Here is a 27,921-nt window from a genome sequence, read left to right as displayed (position 1 = left end):
CAGGCCACGGACTCCAGGGATTTCTGTCAGTAGCTGGAAGGTTCTCCACCTTAGCATAATAGCTTAGCAGGTGAGTGGGGAAAATTCTTCGGGACTCCCAAGCAGGCCCAGAACCCTCGCTAGAAATCCCAAACTCCTGAATCTCATTCCTTGCACCAGAACCAGATGGATCCTTGCTGATTCTTTCTTTGCCTTGTGGGAAACATAAGGCTGGATTCTCCTCTTTCCAAGCAGCTGAGTTTAAAAACAATAGCCACAACAGTGGGATCTATCTATCGGCTTGTTTCTCTTGCGTATTTAGCAGATTAGTTGCACTGCAGAAAGCGTGCTGGGGAGACCACACAGGTTCAGGAAACAACGAAGAAAAGCAAAAATAACTTTTGCTTGGCTTTAATTACAAAAACTCCTCTTACATTAAATTACATTACATCTATATGTATGACCCATTCACCGGGGTACTGAGAGAGGTACGCACTGCTTTTTATATACTATATATATATATATATATATATATATATACACTTTATATCCAAATACTGACACAGCTTAATTAACACAACTTAACAGCATCTGCTATACTGCTTCACAGCTCTAAAACTAAGTCGTGATATTTGCTCTGGCCTTTAAAGAGATACACATCTTGTGAAACAATATTGAACCTTAATATTTAAAGAAACTATTCAACAGTTTCTTGGCTTGCTGTGCGTCTCATGGTGGTCTTGGGCAGAGGCCAGGACGTCTAAGCAGCATTTTGAACTTCTGGGCAGAGAAGAAAGTGGGAAATGGCACCAGCCTCCCCTTGGCCAATTATTTCCCCTTCACAAAAGACTGCATTCTCCCCCCGGACATTTGTAAAGAGTTTCCTCCCTCTCCCAAGGACTTACCAAATGAAGTGCAGATCCATGGGGTGAAGAGAAGGATGACCAGGAGGCTTCTGCTCGGGACTTCCACAATCATTTTGGCTAGGAGCGAAGAGGGCTTTGTTTTCAGCCCAAGGCCTTTCCTACAAGGGCTCGCCCACACTTCCTCTTGCCCTGCGCCTAGAAAGTCGGAGTCTCAGCGGTTTCCCACTTGCGGGCTCCTTTCCCAGGCAATTCCCACGCTATAGCTCTAAATCAGAACAAATTGCAATCCCCAGGAACCCCGATTGAGTGCTCAGGCGCAGGCTTTCTTCTCCTCTAGAAGATGAGACCCTGGTAAGGTCCGAAAGAGTCTTCTGATGCTACTTCTTGTCATAAGAGATTGTGCCATTTGCATGCCCGGAGTTATCAGTGGCACCATTTCAGTCTGAGCCAGGCTTTTAAAACCGCGACGCCACATCAGAACTTGAGTCAGACGTTTATGCATTTGGCATAGCACAGGGGATTTTTTAAAAAACCCCGCATGCAGGGCTGGCCCGTGATGCTTTGCCCCTAGAAATAAACCCATGCCCCACCCATGCCCAGTGCTCAGCGCTAGAAGATGCTCTCTGCCGCCGTCTCCTGCTCCTCGTCCGCTGCGCCCAGGACATATTAAAAGCGAGGTAATTGGAGACAGGATGAAAGCGGGCGGCCGCAAGGAGGCAAGGCTTCTGCTGCTGCTGGACCGGGATGCCGGCGCTGGGCTAAATCCTAGACCCCCCGAAAAATCCTCCCTTCCCCCTCAGCGCATTTTCCCCTCCCAGGCAGGACTTGGAGGAGCCTCTTCAGGATTTATGGTGGGTGGGGCAGAACCTCAGTTAAGTATTTGTATTGATTGACTTATTTGGGGGGCAGTTGCCCCCTTTGGCTACAACCACGCCCGCTTTCCAGACGGTGTTTTTATTTTCCTTCTCCATTCCCGCTCTTTCTTTCCAGATCCTGGTCTCGCTCCCTCTCTTCCTCCCACTCTGCTTATTTTTTCCTTTCTTTCCTCTGCATTTCCTCGCCGGTCTCTCTCGTCTTCGTTTGCATGTCATCTTTCTTTCTGTCTTTCCTTCTTTCCTCCCTCCTCTATCTGCTTCCCCTCTTTCCCCTTTTCGTCCCCCTTTTCTCTCCCGCCTGTCGCATTCTAGCGCCTCCCTTTCCCCTTTTATACACGCGCGCAGCTGCTTAAATGAATTTTTAGTGTCACTACGCAAGTCCCACGACAACGTTTCACTCTCCGCCACGGACATTTGTGCGTTCAGTCTTGCCTGCTGGATTCCATTGTCTCCTTGCCTGGAAGTCACCCAGAGAAAATACTTCTGTTGCTAATAAAGAAATCCAGTAAGTTACGTCTCTCTCTTCCCCATGGTTTTATGTATGTGCACATATTTTTCTTGAACGTGAAGGTCTCTTGGAGACCTTTGGGTGACAAGCAACCAGCAAGATAAATAAATAAATAAGATGATCAGAAATTAGCTTAAAATTTTGCTCTGCTTTTATTAGAACATGATGTTTTGAAACACAGCTGCAAAACAGCAGTCAGCATCCTTGTTCAAAAACAGTGTGAGGCTGATCAGAGATAAGGGCTCCTTCTAATAATTTAGTGGCTCAATTCTGAGCACCCCTTTCCCTCTTCTTTTAGTTATGGGGTATAGCTAATAAAAGAAAATAAAATGGTTACTACCGAAGGAAACTGTAAGCAAAAATTGGGCTGTTGCTTTTTTAAAGCGTATGCCTTCAGATCACTATAGAAGGCTGCTGTTTTGCTGTTTTGCATGGGGTTCTGTCAAGAATATTACCCACTGTTCGGTCCTGAAACGTCTCTCTCAATCTGGATAGTATTCAACAAAACTCCACAAAGCTCTCATATGTAGATTTATTGAGGATAATCAAAGCACATGTAGAAATATTCCTCACATTCCAATAGGCTGTTCTTTGGCTCTGAATGAAGATGGTTAGAAGTATTTTATGAAGTTCTCAATGGAGTTCTGTAAGAACAAATGAGTTTGCCCCTCTTCCTGCCTATGCAAGAACTAGACTGAAACTAGATTGCAAAGGGAGAAGGGAGGTTTCTTCCCCTCTCATCAGAGCCAACAGAAAGGAGAATATATCCCAACCTGCCTCGATGTCTAAAGAGGGGGTAAAGGCAGTATATTTTCTTAAAAGGGCAGCATTGTTATTCCTTCTACTTAATGCTAATACACAGATTTGCTATCACTAAATAACTGATCTTGGTGGGGGCAGAACACCCATCAAATCCTAGCCTACTTTCAAGATATATAGAATATCTACTGTACATGAAGGCAGATAATTTTATACATAGGAATTTGCACTTAAGCACTCTGTCATGGAATTCTATTCAATATTGATCCAGAATATTCCAGCGTATAGTTAGCAGAGTGAAAACTAAAACACATTGCAGATTTCCAAAAAATAGACCAGAGAATATAGATATAGATATAGATATAGATATAGATATAGATATAGATATAGATATAGATATAGATATATAGATATGTAGATATATACACACACTTTTATTAATTTTTTTAACATATCATTTCCAACAGTCATTTAACATACATTCTTATCTTATACAATATTTTAGACTTCCGTCAACTACCTCTGAAGATTTTCCATTCTTTATCACTTAATCTGAATTTCTTAATTTCTCTATTACTTTTAATTGTCCTTAACTAATATTCTCTTCATAGTCTTCCTTGCAATATTTCGCATAATCCTCCTTACAAAACTTCTTGCAGTCCTACTAACTTATAGTAAGTCTAAACCTTAACCCTATATACAAAATACCACATCAGAAAATAAGATAGAAATGAAGTGAAACCCAGGCTCTGTCTGGCCTTGTTATTATAATCATCATGACCTTGACAGAAAGAGATAATAGAGCTAGTTTAAGCGAGCTATGCTCAGCTTCTCTGAAGGAATAACCCAAACATCATGAACCTCCTGCTTGTTTCTTTCACACAGAGAAGCTTCCAGAACCCTCTTAATTAATTAGAACAGGAAAGATCTCTCCCCTCCTGCAGGTTGCAGCAACTTGTATTCTGAAGCATTATTACCTTTGACCACGGATGCAAAACATAGCCTTCATGGCTAGTAGCCAACCACTCCTCTCAGATGATTTGAATCATAGAATTGAAGAGCTGGAAGGGACCCCAAGGGTCATCTGGCCCAACCCCCTGCAATGGTATTTTGAGGTGAGTGGATAAATGAACTGTTCCAGAGCATTCTGGCTGGAAAAAAAGAAGAAGCCCTGACTACTCCTAGATAGATAGATAGATAATACTTTATTCGGCTATAAGCCCACAAGGTAAAACAAATCAATAGATAAAAATAGCATTTAACATTCTAAAATATCAACTAAAATATTTCAGCGCATAATCTCCATCACACTACTTACAATCTCTAGATATACCGTATTATGGCCTTGAAGATAAAGATGGTGCATAGAGTTTACTAGATTTTTAGTAGTCATGCAGCATTCCATGAAGTCTTTTATATGAAAGAACTGAAATCAGGAATCTGACTACTCCTAGTAGTACTAACAAATGTTAAAAAATAATGCCATAGTATTACGTGACTTCCAAACATCTTACCCGGTCCTCCAGCCTTCCTTACTGTGGATGCTCATCTCAGTTGGTCATCACCACCTTTTGGGGGGTCTCCTCTGAGGAAGGGCGCAGGAGAGCCCTCTTGAGCTTGCATCGCAGAAGCAGCATCTATTAAAAAACAGTAGTGCATCAAACATTAAAAGCTTCCCTAAACAGGGCTTGTAGTAAAGTTGGTACTATTTAGAAATTATTCTTTGGTCAAGTAAAAGGAGTGAAGCCTTGTGGGAGTTTCATCGGCCACAAGGACCCTGGGAAAGAGGTTGTGTATCTTTAAACTCCAGACTAGCAGGCTCCTTGGCGTGAAAGGTTTATTGGGATGAAGGAAGCCTTGATTTAATGAAAGGGCTGACACCTGGGTCTAAGAGTGTGAATATCCCCCCCCCCCCCAATGATGTTATCTGTCCTTGAATTGCTTGGGAATGTATATCTGGAAAGTTTCCGCGGAAGGGAAGAACCCCTTTGATTTGAGTTTTGGATTCTAAATTGACCCAGCTGCCAAGGGGTAGATTGATTGACTAGCAAGCCGGTCATTGGTGAATTCAAAAATTAATTAAGACTTATGATTGGCTTGAGAGTTATGACGCAAAGTGCGAATTGTGAATAAAGGATCAGGGAATTGTTTGAGAAGTTTTTTTTTTAAAAAAATAATATTTATTAGAAGTTTCCAATTATAACAATATAAAAAGCAAAGCATCCCATTTTAAAATCTTATTTTTCATAACATCTTTCCAGGACTTCCCCTCCCCTCCCCCTCTTATATTCCAATTCTTACAAATCAATTCAGCAAATTCATATCCCAAATTTAAAACTTATTGTCAATTAATCCAATTTAAAAATATTTTCCCATCTCCTAAAATCGACCTGTTCCCTTCCGCGCGTTCTCCCCTTTAATATGCATAATAGATTAAGATATAATAAAATAAAATATAATTTTACACCCTTTGGATTCCAAATTTCCCTCCCCCTTTTTCCCGGTTGCGTTTCCAATATTTATCAACATCTGATGTCTTCCTGGAGCTCCCACATTTATTTAAGCCATAGTCCTTTACCAGTCATCTTTAATTTTAAATGTCCAATCTTGGAAGGAGTCTATCTCAAAAAGGCCCATTTTTCCATCCAGATTTTTATATACTTGGGAGTAAAAACTCCAATTTTATTTCTTTATACTTATTCAAATCTGGATGTCCCAAATGTTCCCACTTCCAACTTTATCAAATTCTTGTTGTTCTTGTTGTTCTTGTAGATCTCTCTCCTTCTCTCTTTTTTCCCCTCCTTTTCTTTTCCTGTTTTCCTGCACAAATGTTCTAATTCCAAAAACTTCTGAATTCCTCTGCAAAGGCTCTGTTATTCAGGAACAAAAACATGATGTCAAGTCCCTTCCATTCTTCAATAGATAAGTCTATTGTCTGCTTTAGTGTGTAAGCCTCTGTAGCCAAAATAGTGTTCCATTTCTGCAGTTTCCCAGGAGATAAAAAGTTCTGCTCAAATTCAATGCCAACAACTTGTAATATATCTCGGCTCCTCTAGGTGGATTGCAATAGCTCAGTTCTCTTCCAGATCACGCCCACCAGTCAAAGTAGCTTATTATTCCTTGTTTTAAACATTTTAAATCCAAATTGTAACAAATGTAACCGGCAAAGTCCTCGTAACAAAGTTCTCATTTTTGTTCTTCTATTTTGACAGCTCTTTGACAGCTGTCAAAACCTCTCCTTATCTTCTCCCGGCGCTCTAACAAAGACGCTCCCAGGTTCCGGGGGGGGGGGTTACTTTTTAATTCCATTCCACTATTCTCCTCCAGCTCAGTCTTATAATATTCCCTCGCGAAATTTGGTAACTTTATAAAAATAGGGTTGCGCTCGATCTTAGATGTTAAGTCCTTTACTTTAGCTCCTCTACAACAGGGGGGGGGTGACTTCCTTTTTACGCCTCCCCCGCTCGTTCCAAATTTTTTGTAAATTTATCGCCTTTTTTGATCCGAAGTTCCAATTACTCACGGGTTGTGCTTTCAGTCCGAATTTCCAATGGAAGAAGTCAGCGCTCTCCGTCGAATGGCATGCGGCTTCGCTCGGCAGGGGAAGCGGAGGACTCAAAGCACACCCCCCCTCTGTCACCCGTTCCGTAGCCTTTAAAAAGGCTCCTTCGCGGGTCGGGGGGGGGCTTAAAAGGTGCCAGCCGAGTCACCATGTCCATGGGTTTCAGCGCCCATGGTTTTTGAGGGTCCCCGCGTCGCCGGCGCGGTAGGACCCAGCCCCTGCCGAGCAGGCTCCCTCCGGAGCTCGGAGGGAGTCCGCCATTCGGCGATGGCGCCAACCCGGAAGTCGGGAATTGTTTGAGAAGTTGCTCTCTGCCATTGCTCACTGCAATCCGCAAAGATGCCCGGCTGTGACGTTCCATTTAATAGCAGTCGTTTCGTCTTTTGAAATGGAGATCTTCAAAAGCCTTCAGTTTGCGGATTCTTGAAAGGACTTCAACTATCCTATCTGTGTTAGGTTTTGTGAGTAAGTAAGTTAGCTATACTATGCAATGTCTTTATTTTTTCATCTGTGTTTTTCAAAAGATGTGCCTGCTGTTTTAGCATGTTCCTTATGTTATTTTAAAATAAACTTTTAAGAAAGAAACTGTTTCAGTTTGTGTGCCTTCCCGGGGGAATAGCTAAGTCCTAGCCTTACATTTGGTTACGTTCTCAGAGGGTTAGAGTAGGGTCACATATGTCCACAGCCCTTAGCCTTAACACCGGCTCACCACAGGGTTGTGTGTTGAGTCCCCTGCTCTATACTCTCTATACGTATGATTGTACAGCCATTTATTCCAGCAACAAAATCATCAAGTTTGCTGATGACACTACGGTGGTGGGGCTCATTTCAGGAGGGGATGAGTCCGCCTATCGGGACGAGGTGGAGCGGCTTTGTGCTTGGTGTGGAGAGAACAATCTGGCTCTTAATACGGCTAAGACCAAGGAATTGGTGGTGGATTACAGGAAAAAAAAGGCGGACATTCAGCCCTTGTATATCAACGGGGAACGGGTGGAGAGGGTGGCGGAATTCAGGTTTTTGGGAGTGACTATCGATCAGGGCATGACTTGGAGCGCAAATACCACTGCTCTGGTGAAGAAGGCCCAGCAGAGAATTTATTTCCTCAGACTTTTAAAGAAGAACAATCTGAGTGAGAGACTGCTGGTGTCCTTCTACCGAGGTTCCATAGAGAGCGTTCTTACATACTGTATTTGTGCCTGGTTCTCCAGTTGTACAGCTAGGAAGAGGAAGGTGCTCCAGAAGGTCATAACCACAGCCCAAAGGATTATTGGTCATCCCCTCCCATCTTTGGAAGAACTGTACGGTTCCCGTTGTCTTAGGAAAGCAAACAATATCCTGCAGGATGTATCTCACCCGGGATACAGTCTGTTTGTACTACTGCCTTCTGGCAGGAGATACAGAAACATCAAGTCAAGGACAAACAGACTGAAAAATAGTTTCTACCCAAGAGCTGTGGCCTTCTTAAATGCTGTAACTCGATAGTGTGACCTGGAAGTTTGATGGGTGTGGGTGTGGCTGGAATGTGGTTTGTTTGGTTGTTGTTGTTGTTTTGCTTTTGTTGTTTTTAAGGGATGGCATCTAATTTCGTTGCACTTGTGCAATGTTGCACTTGTGTAATGACAATAAAGAATCTATCTATCTATCTATCTATCTATCAGTTTGTGTGCCTTCCCGGGGGAATAGCTAAGTCCTAGCCTTACATTTGGTTACGCTTTACCGTAGAATTTCTGTCTGCAAGTTTGTGGAAGCAACTTGTGGAGTGGGGGATAGCCAGGATAACGGGTCACACCCTTCTCCCTGGGTTGTGATTCTGGGTCCCCTGGAACAGAGGGAGTGGTGGCAGCCCTACCAGGTCGTTTTCGTTCTGTTTTGTAAAAAGTAATGTACCTGCCAACCCTGCCCTAGGAGGCCTGGTCTGGCCGGAGAGCAGAGACCGGCAGGGGAGGGGCAAGCGGTTGGGGGACAACATTACTACATGGTGGCAGCGTGGTGGGATTGGACTTCCCGCGGAAAGGCACTTTGATCTTTTAAACTTGGCACGTATCTTTTGTGGGTCACAGGTGGTTTAATTTTTTTTGGATAGAAATAGTTAGGAGGATGGAAGACAGTTTGGCGACTTCGCAACAGCAATCATTACAAACTTTAGATCAATGGGGATTGGTGGGAGAAGGCAGCTCCCTTCCGGTGGAGACCAACCCCATTAGAACTCTAAGCCCTGGAATGAAATCCGCTTCCTGGTTTTCGGATGGCTCGGATTCAGAGGGAGAGCTGGTGGAGACCAGTAAACTAAGCACGGTCCGGAGGGGTCGGCAAGAGTCCTGCATTGTGGACAGAGGGAAGGGCACACCAGTTAACCAAACCCTATCTCCTCGTGAGGAAGAGGATGCAGTGGTGGCCTCCACGCGTCCTAGGGAGAATTATTTTGTCCACACAGAACCTAAAGAAATGGACTACTCAGAGGAGCATGAGGTGGAGTGGATACGAGATCCGGTGAATGGTGGATTCCGCTGTCGTGAAAAGTATCCTAAAGTGGGCCAGTCTCTCCTGATGGGGCCGAGAGCCAGCCAGAGGGCATACGACTACCAGGACCTGTCGCATCAGTTACAGGAGGTGACTGTAGGAGACTGCCGCCGATAGCCACCTGCGCCTGATGTCTGCCGGATGGTGAGACAGCGTTCGATCAGCCCGGGTAGAGTCTACTCGCCAGTCAGAGCTTGAGAGATGTGTGTGCCAGTGCGACGGTATGTGGCAGAAGAGGAGGAGGAGTTCTTTCAGAGACCCCTGCGTGGATACGCAACAACGGCAGCTGAACAGCTATGCGCCGAGGGGCAATTGCCTCCGAACCCCGCGCCGAGGTATGAACTTGTCCCTGGGGGGGGGGGGACTCAGAACCAACGGTCCCCTCCAGGACTGACCTAAGTAATCTTAATTGGAAAGTGTTCCAGAAATACCAGCCCCCCACTGATGTTCTGAGTTATCTGAATCTTTTTGAGGTAACTTGCAAGGACATGGGGGTTGCTCCAGAACTATATATGGCAGTTCTACGTCCCCTAGTTTGTGGTGACTTGTCAGAGCTTATGGGGCACCTTCCCCCAGATGAACTTAATGACTATGAGAGCTTTAAAAGGTTAGTCATGCAGAGACATGGACTACACCCTGAACACTATCGAAAAGCTTTTCGGAAGGTAGAGAAAGGAGGGCTCACTGACAACATTGTGGTTTTTTCAGCAAAAATGGCTCAAAACTTTGAACTGTGGCTTGCAGCCGAGGGGGTGGAGGATGTGAAAGGGATCAAGCAGCTTCTGTTAATTGAACAACTGATGCGTTCCCTGTCCCCAGAAATTGTTAGCTTGGTTGCAGACCAAAAGCCACGAACGCTGGCGGAAGCCACCGCCCTTGCCGAGTCTTTTCGGCTTAACCGCACCCATTTGACCAATAAGGGGCAGAGCAATGCGTATAAACCTACAACTTCGACGGGAAGGTCTGCTCCCCCTATCAAGGAACCTAACAAAGGTTTTTCTACACCTGCTAAAGACTCTGTTGCAGCAGGGGGAGAGCGTACTAAAGTGTCCCCGAACTCTGGACTGTGTTGCTTTTGCAAAAAACCGGGGCACGTGAAAGCAGCTTGTCCCCAGTTGGGTGGAAAAAAGCCCCCCGTCCTTACCTCCACCCCTGCCGTACGTATGATCCAACGGCAGGAGGAAAATTGGGAGGAGGAACCAACACAATCTGGAGCAAAGGAGAGTTTGGCTCCGGAGGAGGGTGGGGCAACACCTGTTGTGAATAAATCTGAATTACCTGCTGTTACCGTGGGTCCTGTGAGTACCGGGGGACATGTGAAAACACCTCATGTGAGTTGGGGAATTTGGAGTTTTCCGCCCCTATCGAAATCAATATAACTGTTGTGAACTCGTACCGGGACACTGGGTCTGATATTACCAGCATGTCGAAGGATCTGGTTTTACCCAGCCAGATGCAGGCTAGACCCTTAAAGATTAGTCCCTACGGAGTGGAAGAAATTTTTCAGCCAACAGCAATAGTTCCCCTTAAGTACAAAGGCTATAGTGGGGACCATCTGGTGATCGTCCATGATCCAGAAGTTTGTAAAAGTCCAGTTTTGGTTGGGAATGATCTTGGGTTCCAAGTTTATTTGCAACAATAGCTGAATGTGAATCCGGTAACTGTAGCAACCCCCCCCCCACCTCCTTCCAGGCAGGGAGAGATGTGGTGGAGCCTGAGACAGGGTTGGATGGAAAACCCGGAGGGGAGGGAGAGTTACCTGTTTTGGATATGGACTCCAGGAAAAACTCTGATGCTTCTGTTGAAAAGGAGGACTGGGGAACAACACCTCAAGGTTTGAGGGCTGAGGAGAGCCTTGTCCCGGACGGGGAAGGTGGGAGTTGGGTGCCTGAGGCTATAACTTCCAAAGTTACTGAGACTGCAATACCTGAGAAGTTGGTTGGGAGGAGGGTTAGCTTAATATGCATTGCCACTCCTTGTGTTAATCGGCCCTACTCAGCGTCTGACGTAATCCCCAGGGTCCATTGAATTGTTGTGTCTTCTTTTCGAAGTATAGACTCTGTTACTGAGACTCTGCCAAAAGTTTTGTCCCAGTGGAACCAGCCCAATTTCCAGAAGAGTAAACCTGGTGGTGGAAATTCAATTCCCCAATCTACAACTGTTGATTTGGTTACCTTTAAGGACTTGGGGGGGGATCTTTGTGTTCCAGTTCCTGAACCCCAAGTTTGTGTGAACTTTACCTTGGGGAAAAGTGTGCTGAAATTTACAGGTTTTCCCCAGCAGCTTGATGAAAACCCCCAAGTAATGCAGACCGTGAACTATGCCAGCTTTTCCTGTCAGCCAAAAGCTGAGAGGCTAGCAGAAGGAGGGGGGTCTGTCCAGCCAAGTCAAGCCGCTGTAGGAAGTTTTGAGTTTTTTGGTCATTCTTTCCTAGGTTGCCGAGAAGCTGTGGAAATTCTCCCGTGTGAGACTGAGTTTATCACTGTTGTGTTTAACAAAGGAATTCTTTGCCCACAGCTCAAGGATTTTAAAGACCCAGACGATGTGTTTTTTGTTTTTCAAAAGATGTTTTATGATGCAAATGTTTGTGTTAGGAAGAAATTGAATTTGGTGGGTCTTTTACAGAATTTCAGTCCTAGGGAATGGTATGATGATGTTATGAGCAAAAATGTTTTCGGGTTTGTTTGTAATTCTATTTTGCCCAATCCCTGTGTTCAAAATCTGTTGGGAGTTTTGGTGGAAATCTACTCAAGGTATTCGGAGGTTGTGCAAGGTTTTGGTAAACCCCTAGAAGATTCTTTGGTTATGTACGGAGGAAAATGGGAGGGATTGGAAGGAGTTGAGTTGATTTTTTCTGAATCGTGGCTGGAGCACCTTAAGCATGTGCAGAGTGTCTTGTCCCGATTGCAAGATGCAAACCTGACCAGTAAGATATATCAATGTCAGTTTGCTCAGGGAAGAGTGATTCCCTTAGAATTCAGATTGGGCTTGGAGAACATTAGATCCCGGAAGGCAGAAATCCATGGTGTGCTGGAAGGGTTTTTACATCGATGCCTGAGAGCCTGTGAATGGCTAAAACAAGCCCTTGTAAGTTTTTGGGTGAATCTAGCCCATAGCCAGCAGCGTCCCTTTAAAATGCAAATGGACGCTAGTCAAATAGGATTAAGGGAGGGTTTAGACAATGTTTTGTAAAAAGTAATGTACCTGCCAACCCTGCCCTAGGAGGCCTGGTCTGGCCGGAGAGCAGAGACCGGCAGGGGATGGGCAAGCGGTTGGGGGACAACATTACTACAGGGCTGCCTTCAGATGTCTCCTACAAATCTGGTAGTTGTTTTTCTCTTTGACATCTGGTGGGAGGGTGTTCCACAGGGCGGGTGCCACCACCAAGAAGGCCCTCTACCTGGTTCCCTGTAACTTGGCTTCTCACAGGGAGGGGACCTCCAGAAGGTCCTCGGAGCTGGACCTCAGTGTCTGGGCTGAACGATGGGGGTGGAGACGCTCCTTCAGGTATACTGGACCAAGGCCATTTAGGGCTTTCAAGGTCAGCACCAACACTTTGAATTGTGCTTGGAAACATACTCTCAAGAGGAACAAGGGAGAGGCAGGCACACATTTGGCAGTCAGCCTCAATCCCAGGTAATTAAGGGGATTAACAGAGATGGTTCTACCTTTCTCCTTTCCCAACTTTTTCTTCTTCCATATCATTATCAAACATGCAGAAGCTCCAACAGCACAGACGAGAAACGGCAGGAACCCCCAGTACTTTTGTTGTCTGCCTGCAACAAGCAACAAGCAACAAGAGGCTCTTGGAATGCACTGCAACAACAGCCACCAAATGGACCTCCTCTATGTGACTAAGAGAAGCAGAACAAATACTTGTATTTACACAAATTGAATGAACCATCAAAACTATTGCACACCTCAATTTTCAAAACCTTGAAACCCAAAAAGTATTTGCTGGCAAATGTAAATGCACCATCAAATCTAATGTGCACCCTAATTTTCATGATGTAATTTGGCAAAAAAAGAGATGTACATTACAAAGGTAAAGGACCCCTGGCAGTTAAGTCCAGTCGCAGACTGGGTTTGCGGCGCTCATCTTGCTTTTCTGGCTGAGGGAGCCGACGTTTGTCTGAAGACAGTTTTTCCGGGTCATGTAGCAGGAATAGCAAGCAAAGCACTTGAGTCCTGCTGGGGATTCTGGGAGTCCAATTGCAGGGAGAAGATGTTCTAAGAATAGCATGGCTCTCCAGATATCATTGCTGCTTTCACTTTTGTGGGTCCCAGGGCAGTTTCTCAGCCTAGGAATCAAAGAAGAAATCAAAGCAGCAGGATAGCTTAGTTGGTAGAGCACGAGACTCTTAATCTCAGGAGCAGCAACTCATAGGGTCAAGCATAGTCTGCAAGCAGAGCTGTGTTGGCCAAAACCTGCTAATAAGCTTGCAAGGAAGGAGTGTTTGCTTATACAATCCCTGTCTTGAGGGAATGCCTGAGTATTCACCACTCCGAGCAGAACCAGGGGGTTATGAAAGGGATGATACATTTCTTACCTTCCCCACTTGCACAGATTTTGAGCAAGTCAAATGAGGCACGGTTTTGATCAACAGGATTGCTGACCAGGCAAGTGAATGTGGAGTCAGAAGAGCTTTTTCGCCAGGAGACGTGGAGATTCCTTCCATTGTCAGAAAGCCAGTACTTATCCAAACCTCCTACTAAGACCCTGGGGGGATTCCCTCTTTTCCAGGAGATAGTGTACTCCTCCTTTACAGGTGCCTGGCACTGTAAGGACACAGTGCAGCCTTCTGGAGTCTTGGATTCTACTTTATGTTGTATCCATGGTCTTGGCACTGGCTCTGTTTTAACAGAAATGAAAGTGATTAGGTGTCAGGGATGTGGCTGAATCGAATGCCTAGGAAGAGTTTGACTCTGGAGATGAAGGAATGCCATTACAGGGGGAGCTAGAGCCTGACTCTGGAGACGAGGGGTTTCAGCCACAGACAGAGCAGGAGTGGGTTAGTTCGGCACCACTTCATCAAGAATTCCCATAACTCGCAGGTAGAGGGAAGGGAGGAGATAGATGACATTGAGGGGGTTGCTATGCAACCAGGAGGCAAGAAACATTTAGAGGGATCTTTGTTTTATAGTGGGGGGGGGGAGTTCACCTACCTCTTCCACAAACCAGAAGAGCTGGAAATGTTAAAATGCAACAAGAAAGGAAGGACTGGACTTTGGCACCCTTTGTGTTGTGATAGGGGCGGAGACTCAGAGTGACCAACTCATAGCAAAGAGAGGCAAGTGCCATGCTTAGCATGTTAATTTTAAATAAACGTACCATAAAACTGCCAGAGACTCATGAATTCTTATCGGGGCTTCCTTGCCTGCCTGAGAGCATTACATTAGGAGTTTGTGCCCCACATGCCTCTCGGTAACTGTGTAGGGCAGGGGTGGGGACTTTTGGGCCCAGAGGCCAAATATGTCCCTCCAAGCATCTCTATCTGGCCCTCAGGACTCTCTCCCAGAGTCCTTACCCAGAGTTCCCAGAGCCACATATCTTTCCCAGACATACTCCCCTCATGGCCTTGATTCACACCCTTCTTGAGTTTTTTGGTCTGGCTGAAAAGTATTATTGAATCTTGATAATGCCCCTTGCTTCCTGGATGGAGGATGGAGGCTACACACATTTGAAGAAACTAGCATATTGTAGAACAGTAACGTTCAGACTCAATGTTCCACACACTTATTTCCTCTGAGTTTCTGCCCCATTGGCATGTGGCCCCTGGAATGTTGCCTAGGTGAGACTGTGGCCCTCAGGTTGAAAAAGGTTCCCCATCATATCTCATGATCTTCCCATTCTATGCTCAGCTCCACTACAAATTGACAAAGATGGTGAAATCATTACTTGCCATAAACAGTGAGGATGAAGTGGTGTTCTTGGAACTGCGCAGCGTTAAACCAGGTACGAGCTTCATAGAGCCCACCGTTCTCCATTGTCAGGTTCTTGATGCTCAGCGTGGTCTCATCAACCATTGCCAAGTTCTTGATCCTCAATGCGACAGCATCACCAGTTTCCATCTGTTGTTCATACTGGCTCCTGAAATTTGACTGATCCAGTTTTCCATCCCTGAACTCACCAAGCAGGTATGGATCCCCAGATGTGGGGTGGAAGGCCCATTCAATTTTGACAATTTTTTTGGCTCGGGATGCATTTAAAGAAAGGAATACTGATCCTCCCAGGATCCCATTCACGTGATAGGTCGGATTCTCTGTTGCTTGACTCAAAGAGCCTATTGGGGCAGGGGAGGAGGGGAAAGATGAACAAGGACATGGGTTAGCACCAATCACTCCTCACTCTCACCACCATTGTCTGAGCCAGAGGAAGAGCTGAGTGAGCTACAATGGTAAATATATCGGTGGGGGAGGCAGAGTAGGAGTTACACTATTGGTTTCTTTTGTTCTTGTTTTTATTATGCATTTTGTGTTCTTAACTTGTATTTTATGCTGTGTTTTTTTCATGGAATTCTACTCAATATTGATCCAGAGTAGATTCCAATGTATAATTAGCAGAGCAACAACTTAAACATGTTGCAGGATCCCCCAAAATAGACCAGAGACAATTATTATTTCATCCAGCAGAGCTTTACTGCTACTGAAGGCAAATGAGCAGAATGGTCACAAATCCAAAACATTCAGGATTGGCCCTGTCCATAACAAATCCAGTTGCAGCAGACTTAAACTTACAATAACATAATAAGTCTAAACTGTAACACTAAACATACTATGTACAGAACATCACACTAGAAGGAAAAGAGATAGAAAGTGAAACACAGGATCCTTTTATAGTCAGCAAGACTTTGACAGAAAGAGACAAGAGAACTACAGTAGTTCAAACCAGCTGTACTCAGCTTCCATGAATAACCCAAACATCCAGAACCTTCTGCTTGTTTCTTTCACACGGAGAAGCTTCCATAACCCTCTTGAATTAATTAGAATAGGAAAGATCTCTACACATCAGATCCATACTTTCTGCACTAAAAATGCAAACTGACCGTTTTGTCCTGAGGTCTTCAGATGAAGGGCAGTAAACAAATTACTATTATTATTACTATTATTATAGTAATAATACAGGACCGCCTCTCCTGGTATGTCCCACAGAGGAAGTTATGATCTGCAAACAAAAACATCTTGGAGGTCCCAGGCCACAGAGAGGTTAGGCTGGCCTCAACCGGAGCCAGGGCTTTTTTGGTTGTGGCTCCGATCTGGTGGAACGCCCTGTCACAAGGGACCAGGGCCCTGCGGGACTTGACATCTTTCTGCAGGGCCTGCAAGACAGAGATGTTCTGCCAGGCCTTTGGCCAGGGCACAGCCTGACTCCCTCCTTCGGCAATCTTCGCGGAGCTCTAGCCCAATGGTTGCCATCAATTTGATCTGAAGTAACCTTTTAATGAAATGATTTTAAAATGTTGTCTTATTTTATTGTTGTTAGCCGCCCTGAACCCGGCTTCAGCTGGGGAGGGCGGGATATAAATAAAATTTTATTATTATTATTATTATTATTATTATTATTAGGCCCCATGCTGGTATATGGACTCTCAGCAGAAGCCCAAATGTCCTGTTTTCACCAGGTCCAGACTGGCAAGAATCCACAGCAAAGGCCACAAGCACACAGTTCAGATAAGTAGGAACAGGCAAGCTTAAGAGTAGCCCACAGTCTGGTTGAAGCCAAGCAACTGAGGCAGAGTTGTACTGCAAGATCTGGCCACACCGAGGCAGCAGTTCAGGGAAGAACATGGGCAAAGGCACGGCTAAGAGGCACGGCCACAGGGAGGCAGTGCAGGAAAAGATCAGGGTTGGAAAGGAAGCATCTTTTCAGCAGCTCTCTGCCGCCTCTTGAGGAATTTAAATCACAGATCTCCCATCCAGGCACTGCTGGGGCCATCCTCATAAATAGCCCTTTACTCAAAAGGAGCCCTGCTCTGCAGCCAAGCACTCCTAGGCATGCAGAAGAGGGGGACGGGACACCTTTTTGATATTCCCTTCCAGGAATGTCCCACCTCTCTGGAGGCTGAGTCAGATTAGTCCCTTCTACTGATTGTGATGATCTTATTCTGCCTCTTAAGATCCCATCACTCCCAGGGCTTAGGGGCTGCTCTGCCTCCTCTTCCTCGTTTCTTCTTTGACGGTCCCAGGTCCTGCTTGAACATTGTTCTGGGATATTCCTGAGTGCTAGAAATTTCTGGGGGCTCCAGAACATCCTCATCCAAATGCTTCTTGGAACAAGGGTTGCTATGTTGAGCTCGTATTTTGCACAATTTGTATACGGTGTCTGTTTGATGTGTGGTTTGCTATGCCTAATAAAGGATTATATTTAACAAGGGGTGTCTAGTAGCCACAGGACACCAAATATGCTGATGCTGAGGAGTTTTCCAGGCATCCTGCCCAATAACTCCCGAGAACTTAAAATAGATTCATAGACTCATAGAACTGGACTCATCTAATCCGACTCCCTGCAATGCAGGAATCTCAGCTAAAGAATCCCTGGCAGATGTCCACCCAACATCTGCTTAAAAATCTTGAACAAAGCAGAGTCCCCAACTGTCACAGAGTTCTTCCTAAGGTTTAGTTGGTACAAACTGGCTTCTAATTTGAATCCTACATCCAAAGGCAACGTGTCCTTGTCCACAGCTCCCTTTTTAATTTATACAAATGACCACCATCAGAGGGATGTTCAGTAGTGATTAGGTGTCACAGCGAACTCTAAAAGTCGTTCTGAGCAATGTGAGGAAGGGGATGCAGGATCTCTTCAGGAGCACAGCTTTTTGGGGAGGGGTTCAGGCGCAGAGAGGGTTTTATCAGTGAGCCATGCTTTGCAATTCCATGCAAATTAGCAACAGGGAACCAGTAACGAACTTTATCATTGTCAATTATTTAAGCCTTTAGAACAAAACAGACTTACAACATTTCTGTGTACAGTGGTACCTTGGGTTACATACGCTTCAGGTTACATATGCTTCAGGTTACAGACTCCGCTAACCCAGAAATAGTACCTCAGTTTAAGAACTTTGCTTCAGGATGCGAACAGAAATTGTGCAGCAGCTGCGGCGCAGCAGCAGCAGGACTGGAGGCCCCATTAGCTAAAGTGGTGCTTCAGGTGAAGAACAGTTTCAGGTCAAGGACTCAACTTTGGAATGAATTAAGTACTTAACCCGAGGTACCACTGTATTGAGAGGCTTGAGGGCTGTAGAAGTACTGAAGGACTTACCAAAGGAAGAGTAGATTAACAGCTTGAATACAAGAAGGATTTTGAGGCTTCTGCAAGTGTCTTCATTAACTTTTCTGTCTGATTGTGGAGGGAGACTCAGGTATGGCTGCTGGTGAGGCAAGAGCAGAGTTGATCTTCTCAGCTTGCAGACTGATGTTTGGCCTCTGACATCCCGGCAACAACACAAAGCAGACATCGGTAATGTCTACAATAAGCAGCTACAATTATCTTTAGTTCTCTCTGAGAGTGATTCTTGCTCTTTCCTCTCTTCTTGCATATTTCTGTGTGCTCTGGCTTCTGTCACAGTGTTCCATTACGCCAGTAGCAGCTTAGTCCTGCTGGCCACAAGACCTGGAAAGCTGTCCCTGGACAAACGCCAGCTCCTTTGGCCTGAAAGCAAGATGAGCACTGCAACCCCATAGTCACCTTTGACTGGACTTAACCATCCAGGGGTCCTTTACCTTTACCTTTTTTTAACCTTCAGTTCTCTCTAAGAGTGATTCTTACTCTGCCGTTACCATTTATTAAAATGTTGGCACCACTTTTATAAGCTGGCCAGAAACACACCCACACCCACCCCATGAGGGATAGGATATCCCTTGCGGGGCTCAGATTACTCAATGATATTTTACTCTCTGCCTGTGACATTTAGTTTTTTTTTATTTTGGAACACATTTCTAAGTGAAACTATTTCACTGTGCTATGTTCTCTCTCTGTCATTGATCTTTACTTTTTTTATGTTGGAACAACATTTCTAAGCCGAACAAAAAAAGTGTTTTTTCTGGAAGGCTGACAGGCATTTAAATGGCATCAAAATGCAGTAGGATTGATATAAGAGAAAATCTGATGTCTGAACGAAAAATGCGTGTAATAAATTGATTCTTACATATAAGACAGATTTGCGTCCCCAAACTGCAGTGAAATTCTGACAGCTATACATTGGCATCTACCTCAATGACAGCGAATATCAACAATTCACAAATGTCAAACCACCTCACTCATTCATTGAACACTAAGGACTCATTCACAAATGACTGCCAAATGGTGTTCCCCTCAACTATATTGTATGTACCTCACATGTTATTTACTTGGTGTAAATAAGCCCAAGAAAGCTGAGATATGTAGGCAATAAGGTTTATTACTTAAACAAGAAATGATGAGACACTAAAAATCTGTACATGGTTGACCCTAGACCCAGGCCTCAGACTCTTTTCAGCACTTACTTTCTCACATTCCTGAAGTATGTGTCCCCTGCGGATTCCTGCGAAAGACAATGGCAGGCGATTGCTAGCATGTTTACCTTTACCTTACCTGTTTATCCTTTTATAAATCAAATCCGTTTATTGTGAGGACCATGCCTGTGCACAAAAATCAACACTAAAATCAGTAGTTAAAAATATTAAAATTCATTACATACTATGCCAACAAAACCTTCTTCCCACAAAGTAGAAAAGGAGGGAAAACGAACAGCGAGTTAAACAGACGATGAAGGGGTCTTTACATTGTCGTTCATAAATCTTTCCCTGGCTTTCATGGCCTTCATCACAAAGACCGCTACCACATGGGTAATGCGTGGGTTTGCATCAACTAACAAAAATTTTACTCTATCTTCAGGACTGGTTATAGAGATGGGTATAATTTGCAGCAATGCATCTCTAAAGCCCGAGTAAATGGGGCAATAGAGGAAGTAATGTGTAAGATCCTCTTTAATTTTCATAAGGCAAGGACATAAACGATGTTCAACTGGGGTTTTTGTGTATCTACCGGTCAGATAAGCAGTTGGCAATGTTTGAAACCGTGCCATGGTGAAAGCTCTCCGAAGGGTGGGATCAGTGATCTCCACCAAGTAGTTGGCACAGATTTTGACTGCTTTTACTCAGGGGAACCAGTAGGAAAACCCAGAGTTTTTTATCTTGGTGGAGTCCAAAGAGGCGTCTTTTTCAAAGATCCATTCCCGAACTTTATCAGGGCTCCACAATTTGAGAGTATTAAACTCTGGTAAGTTGTATCTGGATAGAATGTCTAATAGACTTTTATGCCAAGTGGTATTATATTGTAATGATACAAAGGCTTGTTTAGCCAATAGGGTGTTCGGGGCATCTATAAGGTTGAAGAAAAAACGCAGGAATCTTAAGTGGGCCCTAGCAGACACAGAAGGTAATCCTACTTCCACTCTTAGGAGAGCTGCCGGAGTACTCTGAGGGAGGCCTAAAATTCTTCTGAGATAAAAATTTTGGAAGATTTCAAGCCGTTCTAACAGCTTCTGATTCCATCCCCAGAGTTCTACTCCGTATAACATCTGGGGAATCACTTTTCCAACAAAAGCTTTTAGTGCCGGGGTCACCAGTTGCCCTCCCCTCGAATAAAAAAAGCTGAGCAGAGCACCAGTTGTTCTACGTGTTAGAAGGGCTACAGTCTTGAAGTGGGCAAACCAGCTAGATGTAGCTTGGAAAGTGATACCGAGGTATTTAAAAAGGAGACATTGTTCAATTTTGTGTTCATCTAGAGACCATCTAAATGTGTGGCGAGTTCTAGTAAATACCACAATTTTTGTTTTATCATAGTTTATCTTTAGAGAGTTTTGGGAACAATAAGCTGCGAGCCCCTCCAGCATGCTGAGTAGACCCCTTCGGGTGAGTGCCATGACCGCCATGTCATCAGCATATAGCAGTATATTCAGGTGTTTGCCTTCCAGGGCAGGGGCTGATGACTTATACTTTGCCATATGTTGAACAATGTTGTTTATATAGAAGTTAAAGAGGAACGGCGCTAACAAACAGCCGTGTTTAACCCCTTTCCCCAGTGGCAGAGGGTCAGTATAGTTGCCTGACATCCCAGTTCTGATTTTAACTGTGGTGTCTGAATGTAACTCTCTAAGTATTTTGAGGAGTCGTCTATCAATATCTGTGTCATATAGTTTTTGCCATAATTTGTCCCTACAGATTGAGTCAAAGGCGGATGTGAGATCTACAAAAGCCACAAAAAGTTTGCTCTTATGTGTCTTTGTATACTTATCTATCATTGTCTGTAGTACCAAACAGTGGCCTATTGTACTATGGCCCTTTCTAAACCCTGTCTGTTCCGGATTAAACAAGTTAGAGTGGTCAGCCCAGTCAGCCAATTTATTTAGCAGGTGGCGAGTATAGAGTTTATACACAATGTCCAGGAGACTTATGGGGCGATAGTTTGAGGGGTCTTGGGGGTCTCCCTTCTTATAGATGGGGGCTACCAGGCTCAGTTTCCAGTTTTCTGGGATTTTGCATGTATCATTTATTGCCGTAAAGAGTTGGGCCAAAAATACAGCCCACCACTGGGCATTTAGTTTAAGCACCTCAGGGGGAATCATATCTTCACCGGGAGCTTTGCCATTCTTGAGTGTTTTAATTAGCTGTAAACATTCTGATTCGGTAACAGGATCCCAGCCCATTAATAGATCGTTATTAATAGAAGGAAACTGGCTCGGTTTAGCAATGTTCGGAGCTGAATATAGCCGGGAAAAATGTTGGTACCATATGTTAGATGAAATACTATTGGTTACAATTTTCCCTTTGGGTGAGACTCCCAGAGCAATTATTTCCCAAAACTTTTTATCGTCCCGCAATTTGATCGCCTTGTCGAGTGCCTCCCATTGTTCCTTTCTATAGTGGGATTTCTTAAATTTTAGAGTATTCTTATAATGAGAGCGCCACCTGCACAGGTTTTCCACTGAGGACAGGGTCCCTTCCTGTTTTACCTTATTTTGTAATTTCCTAAGCAAAGATCTTAGATTCCTACAGTCTTTGTCGAACCAGGCCCTCGTATTATTTTGTTGTTTGGGAGGGTTGGAGTTCGTAAGTAGTGGGAGGAGCGACTCTGAGACCTGCTGAAATGTTAAAAAGGGGTCAGAATTAGATAAAATACATTGGTCTCTCAGGGCCAATAAATCTGATGAATGCAGGTGTAGTTTGATTTTGAATTCCAGGTCGCTGTTCCATTTACGCCTACGAAGGGCCAGAGTTGGAGGTGGGTCTGCACAGTGATTACAGTGTTGCGGATCCTCCAAACCACAGGGAGTTAGTGAGATTGATATAGGGAGGTGATCACTCTCAGTTCTGTTGAAGGTCCTAAAGCCCTGTGACCTCTCCAAAAGTTTTGGGGAGACCAGGATATAATCAATAACGCTCACACTTCTAGGCCCAAGGAAAGAAAAGAAACCCCCTGACCTGTCCATATGGGTACCATGCAGATTGTACAGATTATGTTTGAAGGCAGTCTCCATTAATGTAATGCCTGCCTTATTCAAGACCTTGTCGCCAGAAGACCAGGGAATAAACCAATCTGCCTCTGGCAGTAACTGAGATTTAGAACAGTACGTATTAATGTCGTTTCCTATCCTGGCGTTGAAATCACCTGCCAGCAGGATATCCATGCCAGGAAATTCTAGCTCAGCCTTCTCCAAACATAACTCTAAATCTTCCCAGATTTGTGACGACTGGGAAGGGGTGCCTATGGGGGGGATATATATATTAAAGCAGAGGAAGTCTCCTCCTTCACTGCTAGAAATAAGTAGGATTTGTAGGTTGTTACTCTTCGCCCACTGCTGTTGCCGGACCTTGCACTTTAGCTTGATGGAAACAAAGGTGACTAAGCCACCGCTAGGTCAGCCTCGGAAATTTGGTTTTATCTCAGGGGTAACAAAGGCTTCGTATCCCTGAAGAGGAGGGACATGGAGATCTAGACACCATGTCTCCTGTAAACAAATAATCTGAAATTTTGTAAGAAAGTCCAGAAGGTCGACGTCACCCTGCTTAGATAACCATCCCGCCACGTTCCAAGATAGAATGTGGAAATAGGGTGATGGTGGAGATAATGGCAGTCAATCTCTTTTCCGGTGGTTTGGGGCTCTTGAGTTAGGCTCCTCCTCCTCCTTCTGCTCTGCTTGGTGATGAGACACTAAAAATCTGTACATGGTTGACCCTAGACCCAGGCCTCAGACTCTTTTCAGCACTTACTTTCTCACATTCCTGAAGTATGTGTCCCCTGCGGATTCCTGTGAAAGACAATGGCAGGCGATTGCTAGCATGTTTACCTTTACCTTACCTGTTTATCCATTTATATTAGGATAAGTAAGGCGAGGACTGGCAGGAAGGTGCTTGAGGTGACAATCAGGGACTGGAGGGAATGAGATTGAGGAGGAGGAGGAGGAGGAGGAGGAATGGTGGAGGTCACCACCCTCCTTCTCTCACAGCTTCCAGAGGAGAGGAAGGCAGTACAGTGGTACCTCGGGTTACAGACGCTTCAGGTTACATGCGCTTCAGGTTACAGACTCCGCTAACCCAGAAATAGTACCTTGGGTTAAGAACTTTGCTTCAGGATGAGAACAGAAATTGTGTGGCGGCAGTGGGAGGCCCCATTAGCTAAAGTGGTCTTCAGGTTAAGAACAGTTTCAGGTTAAGAACGTACCTCCGGAACGAATTCAGTTCTTAATCTGAGGTACTACTGTAATGAATTACAGCAAGTGGTTGAGGAAGGTCACAGCTCAGAGACAGGCAAACTGAAGGTGGGAGCTGGGAGGGAGCCAGGAGAGAGCAGCCTGGAGAATATTTCTGACCCACCTTCACCCAGAACTCGGCGTTCATTGAAGGTGCAAGAACAAAGGACTCAGGGACAATTGGCCCCTGGAAGCCACTGTAAGGGGAAGTGCTGTTGCCAGGAATGGAGGCAGGAGGAGCTCATTTGGAGCAATGCCATTATGAGGGGCTGGCTGGATTTCTTTGTCTCTCACCTTGATCTTTGAATAAACACATTTTTATTTAAATTTATTGAATAAATTCACTTTATTTAAAGACTCTCTCTGTTTTTCCTTGTTTCATGCTTCCATAGGGTGGTAGGTGGGGAATAGAATTCCCTGAAACTGACACAGACAGAAGACCATCCATACCTGCCTCTCCTTTTGCCTCCCTGTATTAACACCTGAGGAGGCATCAATGACTTACCTGTGACCTGTGAACTTACCTGTAACTCTATCTGATGTACCTCCTTTTAATGATGTATTTTTGGTGTATGACTGTCGCTCCTGTCGGGCAGACCACGTGGAGATAGTATAACATTCTGATTTTCCTTTGTTCTGGATTCTCCTCCCTCCTGCGTGCTGAGTGGGGACCCTGTTGCAATACTTTCCCCTTTTCAAATAATAAAGATCAGTCTTACTAGCTGCTTTGCTCTTGTACTCTGGTTGGCCTCCGTGTCTTTCCCTCCAACTGGCAGAGACCTTTCAAAGGACTTTACAGACCTCTGGAAACCTCATACGGGAGCTAGAGGATTTTCTTAAAACAGACTAACCACAAAACAGAATTTAAAAAAGGAGATATGCTTTAGTTATTTTGTTAAGATGAACAAACTTTTTCTCTGAGATGTTTATTGTTTACTTCTTCTATGACTACCAGTCTTTAACAGCAAGGGCAGTTCGAATCCCCGCAATGGGGTGAGCTTCCATTGCTCAGTCCCTGCTCCTGCCAACCTAGCAGTTCATAAAGCACATCAAAGTGCAAGTAGATAAATAGGTACCACTCTGGTGGGAAGGTAAACGGTGTTTCCGTGTGCTGCTCTGGTTTGCCAGAAGCGGCTTAGTCATGCTGGCCACATGACCCGGAAGCTGTATGCCAGCTCCCTCAGCCAGTAAAGCGAGATGAGCGCCGCAACCCCAGAGTTGGCCACGACTGGACCTAATGGTCAGGGGTCCCTTTACCTGTGAAATGTGGGATGCGGGTGGCACTGTGGTCTAAACCACTGAGCCTCTTGAGCTTGCTGTTTGGAGGGTCGGCGGTTCGAATCCCCATGACGGGGTGAGCTCCCATTGCTCGGTCCCTGCTCCTGCCAACCTAGCAGTTCAAAAGCATGTCAAAGTGCAAGTAGATAAATAGGTACCGCTCCAGCGGGAAGGTAAACAGTGTTTCCATGCTCTGCTCTGGTTTCACCAGAAGCGGCTTAGTCCTGATGGCCACATGACCCAGAAGCTGTACGCCGGCTCCCTCGGCCAATAAAGCGAGATGAGCACCGCAACCCCAGAGTCAGCCATGACTGGACTTAACTGTCAGGGGTCCTTTACCCTTTACCTTTACCTGTGAAATGCAGCTACCCTTCGTATTTTGGGTTTTTGTGAGGCACTTCTCCAATCACTACATGTGTACAAAAAATGTATGTATTAGGAGAAACTGTGTGCAAGAAAGCATACACTAGTGAAAATGGCATGCCAAAGAGAGGGCACGGAGGCAGCAGCCCCTCTCCCACTCTCTGACCTTCTAGCACATGGAGGTTCCACATAGGTTAAAGACCAGTGGAATGTTAAGTCCAGCCAAAGGCGACTATGGGGTTACAGCACTCATCTCACTTTCAGGCCAAGGGAGCTGGCGTTTGTCCACAGACAGCTTTTCGGGTCTCATACCAAGAAGGACTAAACTGTTTCTGGTGCACCAGGACAGGTGCCAGAGAGCATGAAAATGACGGTCATCTTACACATACCCATTGCCATCAGCCCTTGAGAGAAGCCCTCTCAGCTCAGTGCCCAGTGTGGGAGAATCAGTCGTGTTGCCCTAAATCGAGCCCTGCCCCCAACCCACCAGTTGCAGGAAGGAGGGAGTGGAGGGCTGGGCAAGAGTGGCAGAGCACTCAATTAAGTGTTTTAAATTTGTTGTTAGCCACTGTGAGCCCGATTTCCTGAACAGGGAAGGGCGGGGTATAAATAAAAAAATATTATTAATATTATAAAGACCTAATGGTGCTGCTGGTGGTGGTGAATTGGGGTGTGTGTATTTGTGCCCCTCATTGTCTCCGGTGTGCGCAGGTGGAGGGTGTGACTGGGGGCTTGAGAAGGGGGATCAGTGGGGTGGGGAGGTGCAGCAGAGGTTGGGGACAATCATAGGTAGACCTTGACTGTGCAGAAAACCCTGCCTAGTGGGTAAGAGCAAACTCAGCTTCCTGTTTCTCGATTGGCAAGATGGAGATTTTTTAAAAGAACATGTGGATTTTTAAGATCCACATCCAAAACACACACACACAGACACACACACCAATAAGAAAGGAGGACCTCAGGTCTGTGACTTTCTGCCTCTTCCCACCACCCCCTCCAGGACGGACTAGGAGAAGGATAGTCCAGATTGTGACTGTGCAGGAAGGGTGAGAGGTGGCGGCGATTATTTTGGAGTCTCTTTGACTCCTGTGCACTCAGATCTTATCTGGCAGGATTTCAGGGGTCAGAATCTCATACACACACCATGATTCTGGGTTCTCCTGCATTTCCATGCCATGCATCTATCTATCTATCTGTTTAACATATATATTAAACCTGTTAACTGTGTATTCAATTATATCTATTTCATTAAATATATTACTTGGGTATACTAAATAATAGTAATGATATTGTGACCACCTTAACAATGTGGAAATCTAATAATAATAACAATAACAACAACAATAATTTTATTATTTATACCCCGCTCATCTGGCTGGCTTCTCCCAGCCACTCTGGGTGGCTCCCAACAGAATATTAAAAACACAATGAAACTTCAAACATTAAAAACTTCCCTAAACAGGGCTGCCTTCAGATGTCTTCTAAAAGTCAGGTAGTTGTTTATTTCCTAGACATCTGATGGGAGGGCTCCAGCACTGAGAAGGCCCTCTGCCTGGTGCCCTGTAACTTGGCTTCTCGCAGTGAGGGAACCGCCAGAAGGTCCTTGGAGGTAGACCTCAGTGTCCAGGCAGAACGATGGGCATGGAGGCACTCCTTCAGGTACACTGGGTTGAATCCATTTAGGGCTTTAAAGGTCAGCACCAATGCTTTGAATTGTGCTCAGAAATGTACTGGAAGCCAATGTAGGTCTTTCAAGACTGGTGTTATGTGGTCTTGGCGGCCGCTCCCAGTCACCAGGCTAGGTTCCGCATTCTGGGTTAGTTGTAGTTTCTGGGTCACCATCAAAGGTAGCCCCACATAAAGCGTATTGCAGTAGTCCAAGTGGGAGATAACTAGAGCATGCACCACTCTGGCAAGACAGTCTGCGGGCAGGTAGGGTCTCATCCTGAGTACCAGGTGGAGCTGGTAGACAGCTGCCCTGGACACAGAATTGACATGCGCCTCCATGGAGAGCTGTGAGTCCAAAATGACTCCCAGGCTGCACACCTGGTCCTTCAGGGGCACAGTTGCCCCATTCAGGACCAGGGAGTCCCTTGCACCTGCCTGTCCCCTGTCTCCCTCCCCAACCCCACCCCACCCCAGTTCTTCTGTCTTGTTAGGATTCAACCTCAATCTATTAGCTACTATCCATCTTACAACCACCTCCAGACACTCAAACAGGACATTCACCACCTTCACTGGTGCATGGCCCACAGGTTCTGTGTTGAAGTTCTCTTGAAGCCCACTTGGTCTGAGAAGGTGGACTGCCATGGGCTAATTGCTAGTTCTGGATAGGGCTGTTTTTCTCATGCAGCAATTGCTGTCCCGTCCCCAGTGCTGAAACAACATCCTGCTGCCTCTTTAATTTGACCCAAGGAATTGCATGGCCTGTGTGTGTGCCGACTTTGGGCAGACTGAAATAAAAATATACAAAACTTCATGGATA

General features: G+C 45.1%; 2 protein-coding genes and 1 long non-coding RNA gene across 12 annotated transcripts in view; 1 reads left to right on the top strand and 2 right to left on the bottom strand.

Annotated features, from left to right (window-relative positions):
- Positions 1 to 1,374, bottom strand: part of LOC309329837 (T-lymphocyte surface antigen Ly-9-like) — a 77,878-nt gene extending 76,504 nt beyond the window's left edge. For 2 of the 7 annotated variants that reach the window (XM_081840936.1, XM_081840938.1), the window contains exon 1: positions 885 to 1,373. In XM_081840936.1, coding sequence (XP_081697062.1) covers positions 885 to 957 — 73 coding nt within the window. In that variant the 5' untranslated portion in view covers positions 958 to 1,373. Of the gene's footprint in view, positions 1 to 884 lie in introns of all 7 variants that reach the window. The other 5 variants (XM_081840935.1, XM_081840930.1, XM_081840931.1 and 2 more) reach the window with 5 other exon arrangements.
- Positions 1,375 to 1,538: 164 nt separating this feature from the next.
- On the top strand, positions 1,539 to 4,094 carry LOC309330165. The gene is made up of 2 exons (XR_014151333.1): positions 1,539 to 2,225; positions 3,932 to 4,094. It is a non-coding gene; the product is annotated as an uncharacterized lncRNA (long non-coding RNA).
- Positions 2,362 to 18,655, bottom strand: LOC309329948 (SLAM family member 9-like). 4 transcript variants are annotated; one of them, XR_014151234.1, is made up of 7 exons: positions 18,329 to 18,655; positions 14,973 to 15,353; positions 13,620 to 13,922; positions 12,738 to 12,845; positions 4,524 to 4,624; positions 3,965 to 4,138; positions 2,362 to 2,823 (listed from the first exon to the last, which is right to left on the bottom strand). XR_014151234.1 is itself a non-coding variant. In XM_081841253.1 (6 exons), the coding sequence occupies exons 1-5, from the start codon at positions 18,522 to 18,524 to the stop codon at positions 4,533 to 4,535; spliced, it is 1,080 nt and encodes a 359-aa protein (XP_081697379.1). In that variant the 5' UTR covers positions 18,525 to 18,655; the 3' UTR covers positions 3,406 to 4,138; positions 4,524 to 4,532. The 4 variants fall into 4 exon arrangements, 2 of the variants coding, with proteins under 2 accessions (XP_081697379.1, XP_081697380.1); XR_014151235.1 differs by having other exon boundaries at positions 2,362 to 2,539; XM_081841253.1 differs by lacking the exon at positions 2,362 to 2,823 and having other exon boundaries at positions 3,406 to 4,138.
- Positions 18,656 to 27,921: the final 9,266 nt, after the last annotated feature.

This window comes from Podarcis erhardii (genome assembly GCF_964252035.2).
Source record: "Podarcis erhardii genome assembly, chromosome: 15".
NCBI classification, from domain to species: Eukaryota; Metazoa; Chordata; class Lepidosauria; order Squamata; family Lacertidae; genus Podarcis; species Podarcis erhardii.
The sequence above is the reverse complement of the archived record's forward strand: the minus strand, read 5'-3'. Positions and strand labels throughout refer to the sequence as shown.

What these genes read in the sequence shown, in the direction of transcription:
- LOC309329948 (XM_081841253.1), bottom strand. Translation starts at nt 18,524, where the DNA reads ATGTCTGCTTTGTGTTGTTGCCGGGATGTCAGAGGCCAAACATCAGTC. An exon ending in GTTAATCTACTCTTCCTTTG is followed by an intron (nt 15,354 to 18,328) that starts GTAAGTCCTTCA and finishes CTGCCCCAATAG; the next exon opens with GCTCTTTGAGTCAAGCAACA. An exon ending in AAAGTTGGGAAAGGAGAAAG is followed by an intron (nt 4,625 to 12,737) that starts GTAGAACCATCT and finishes GTTTTTTAATAG; the next exon opens with ATGCTGCTTCTGCGATGCAA.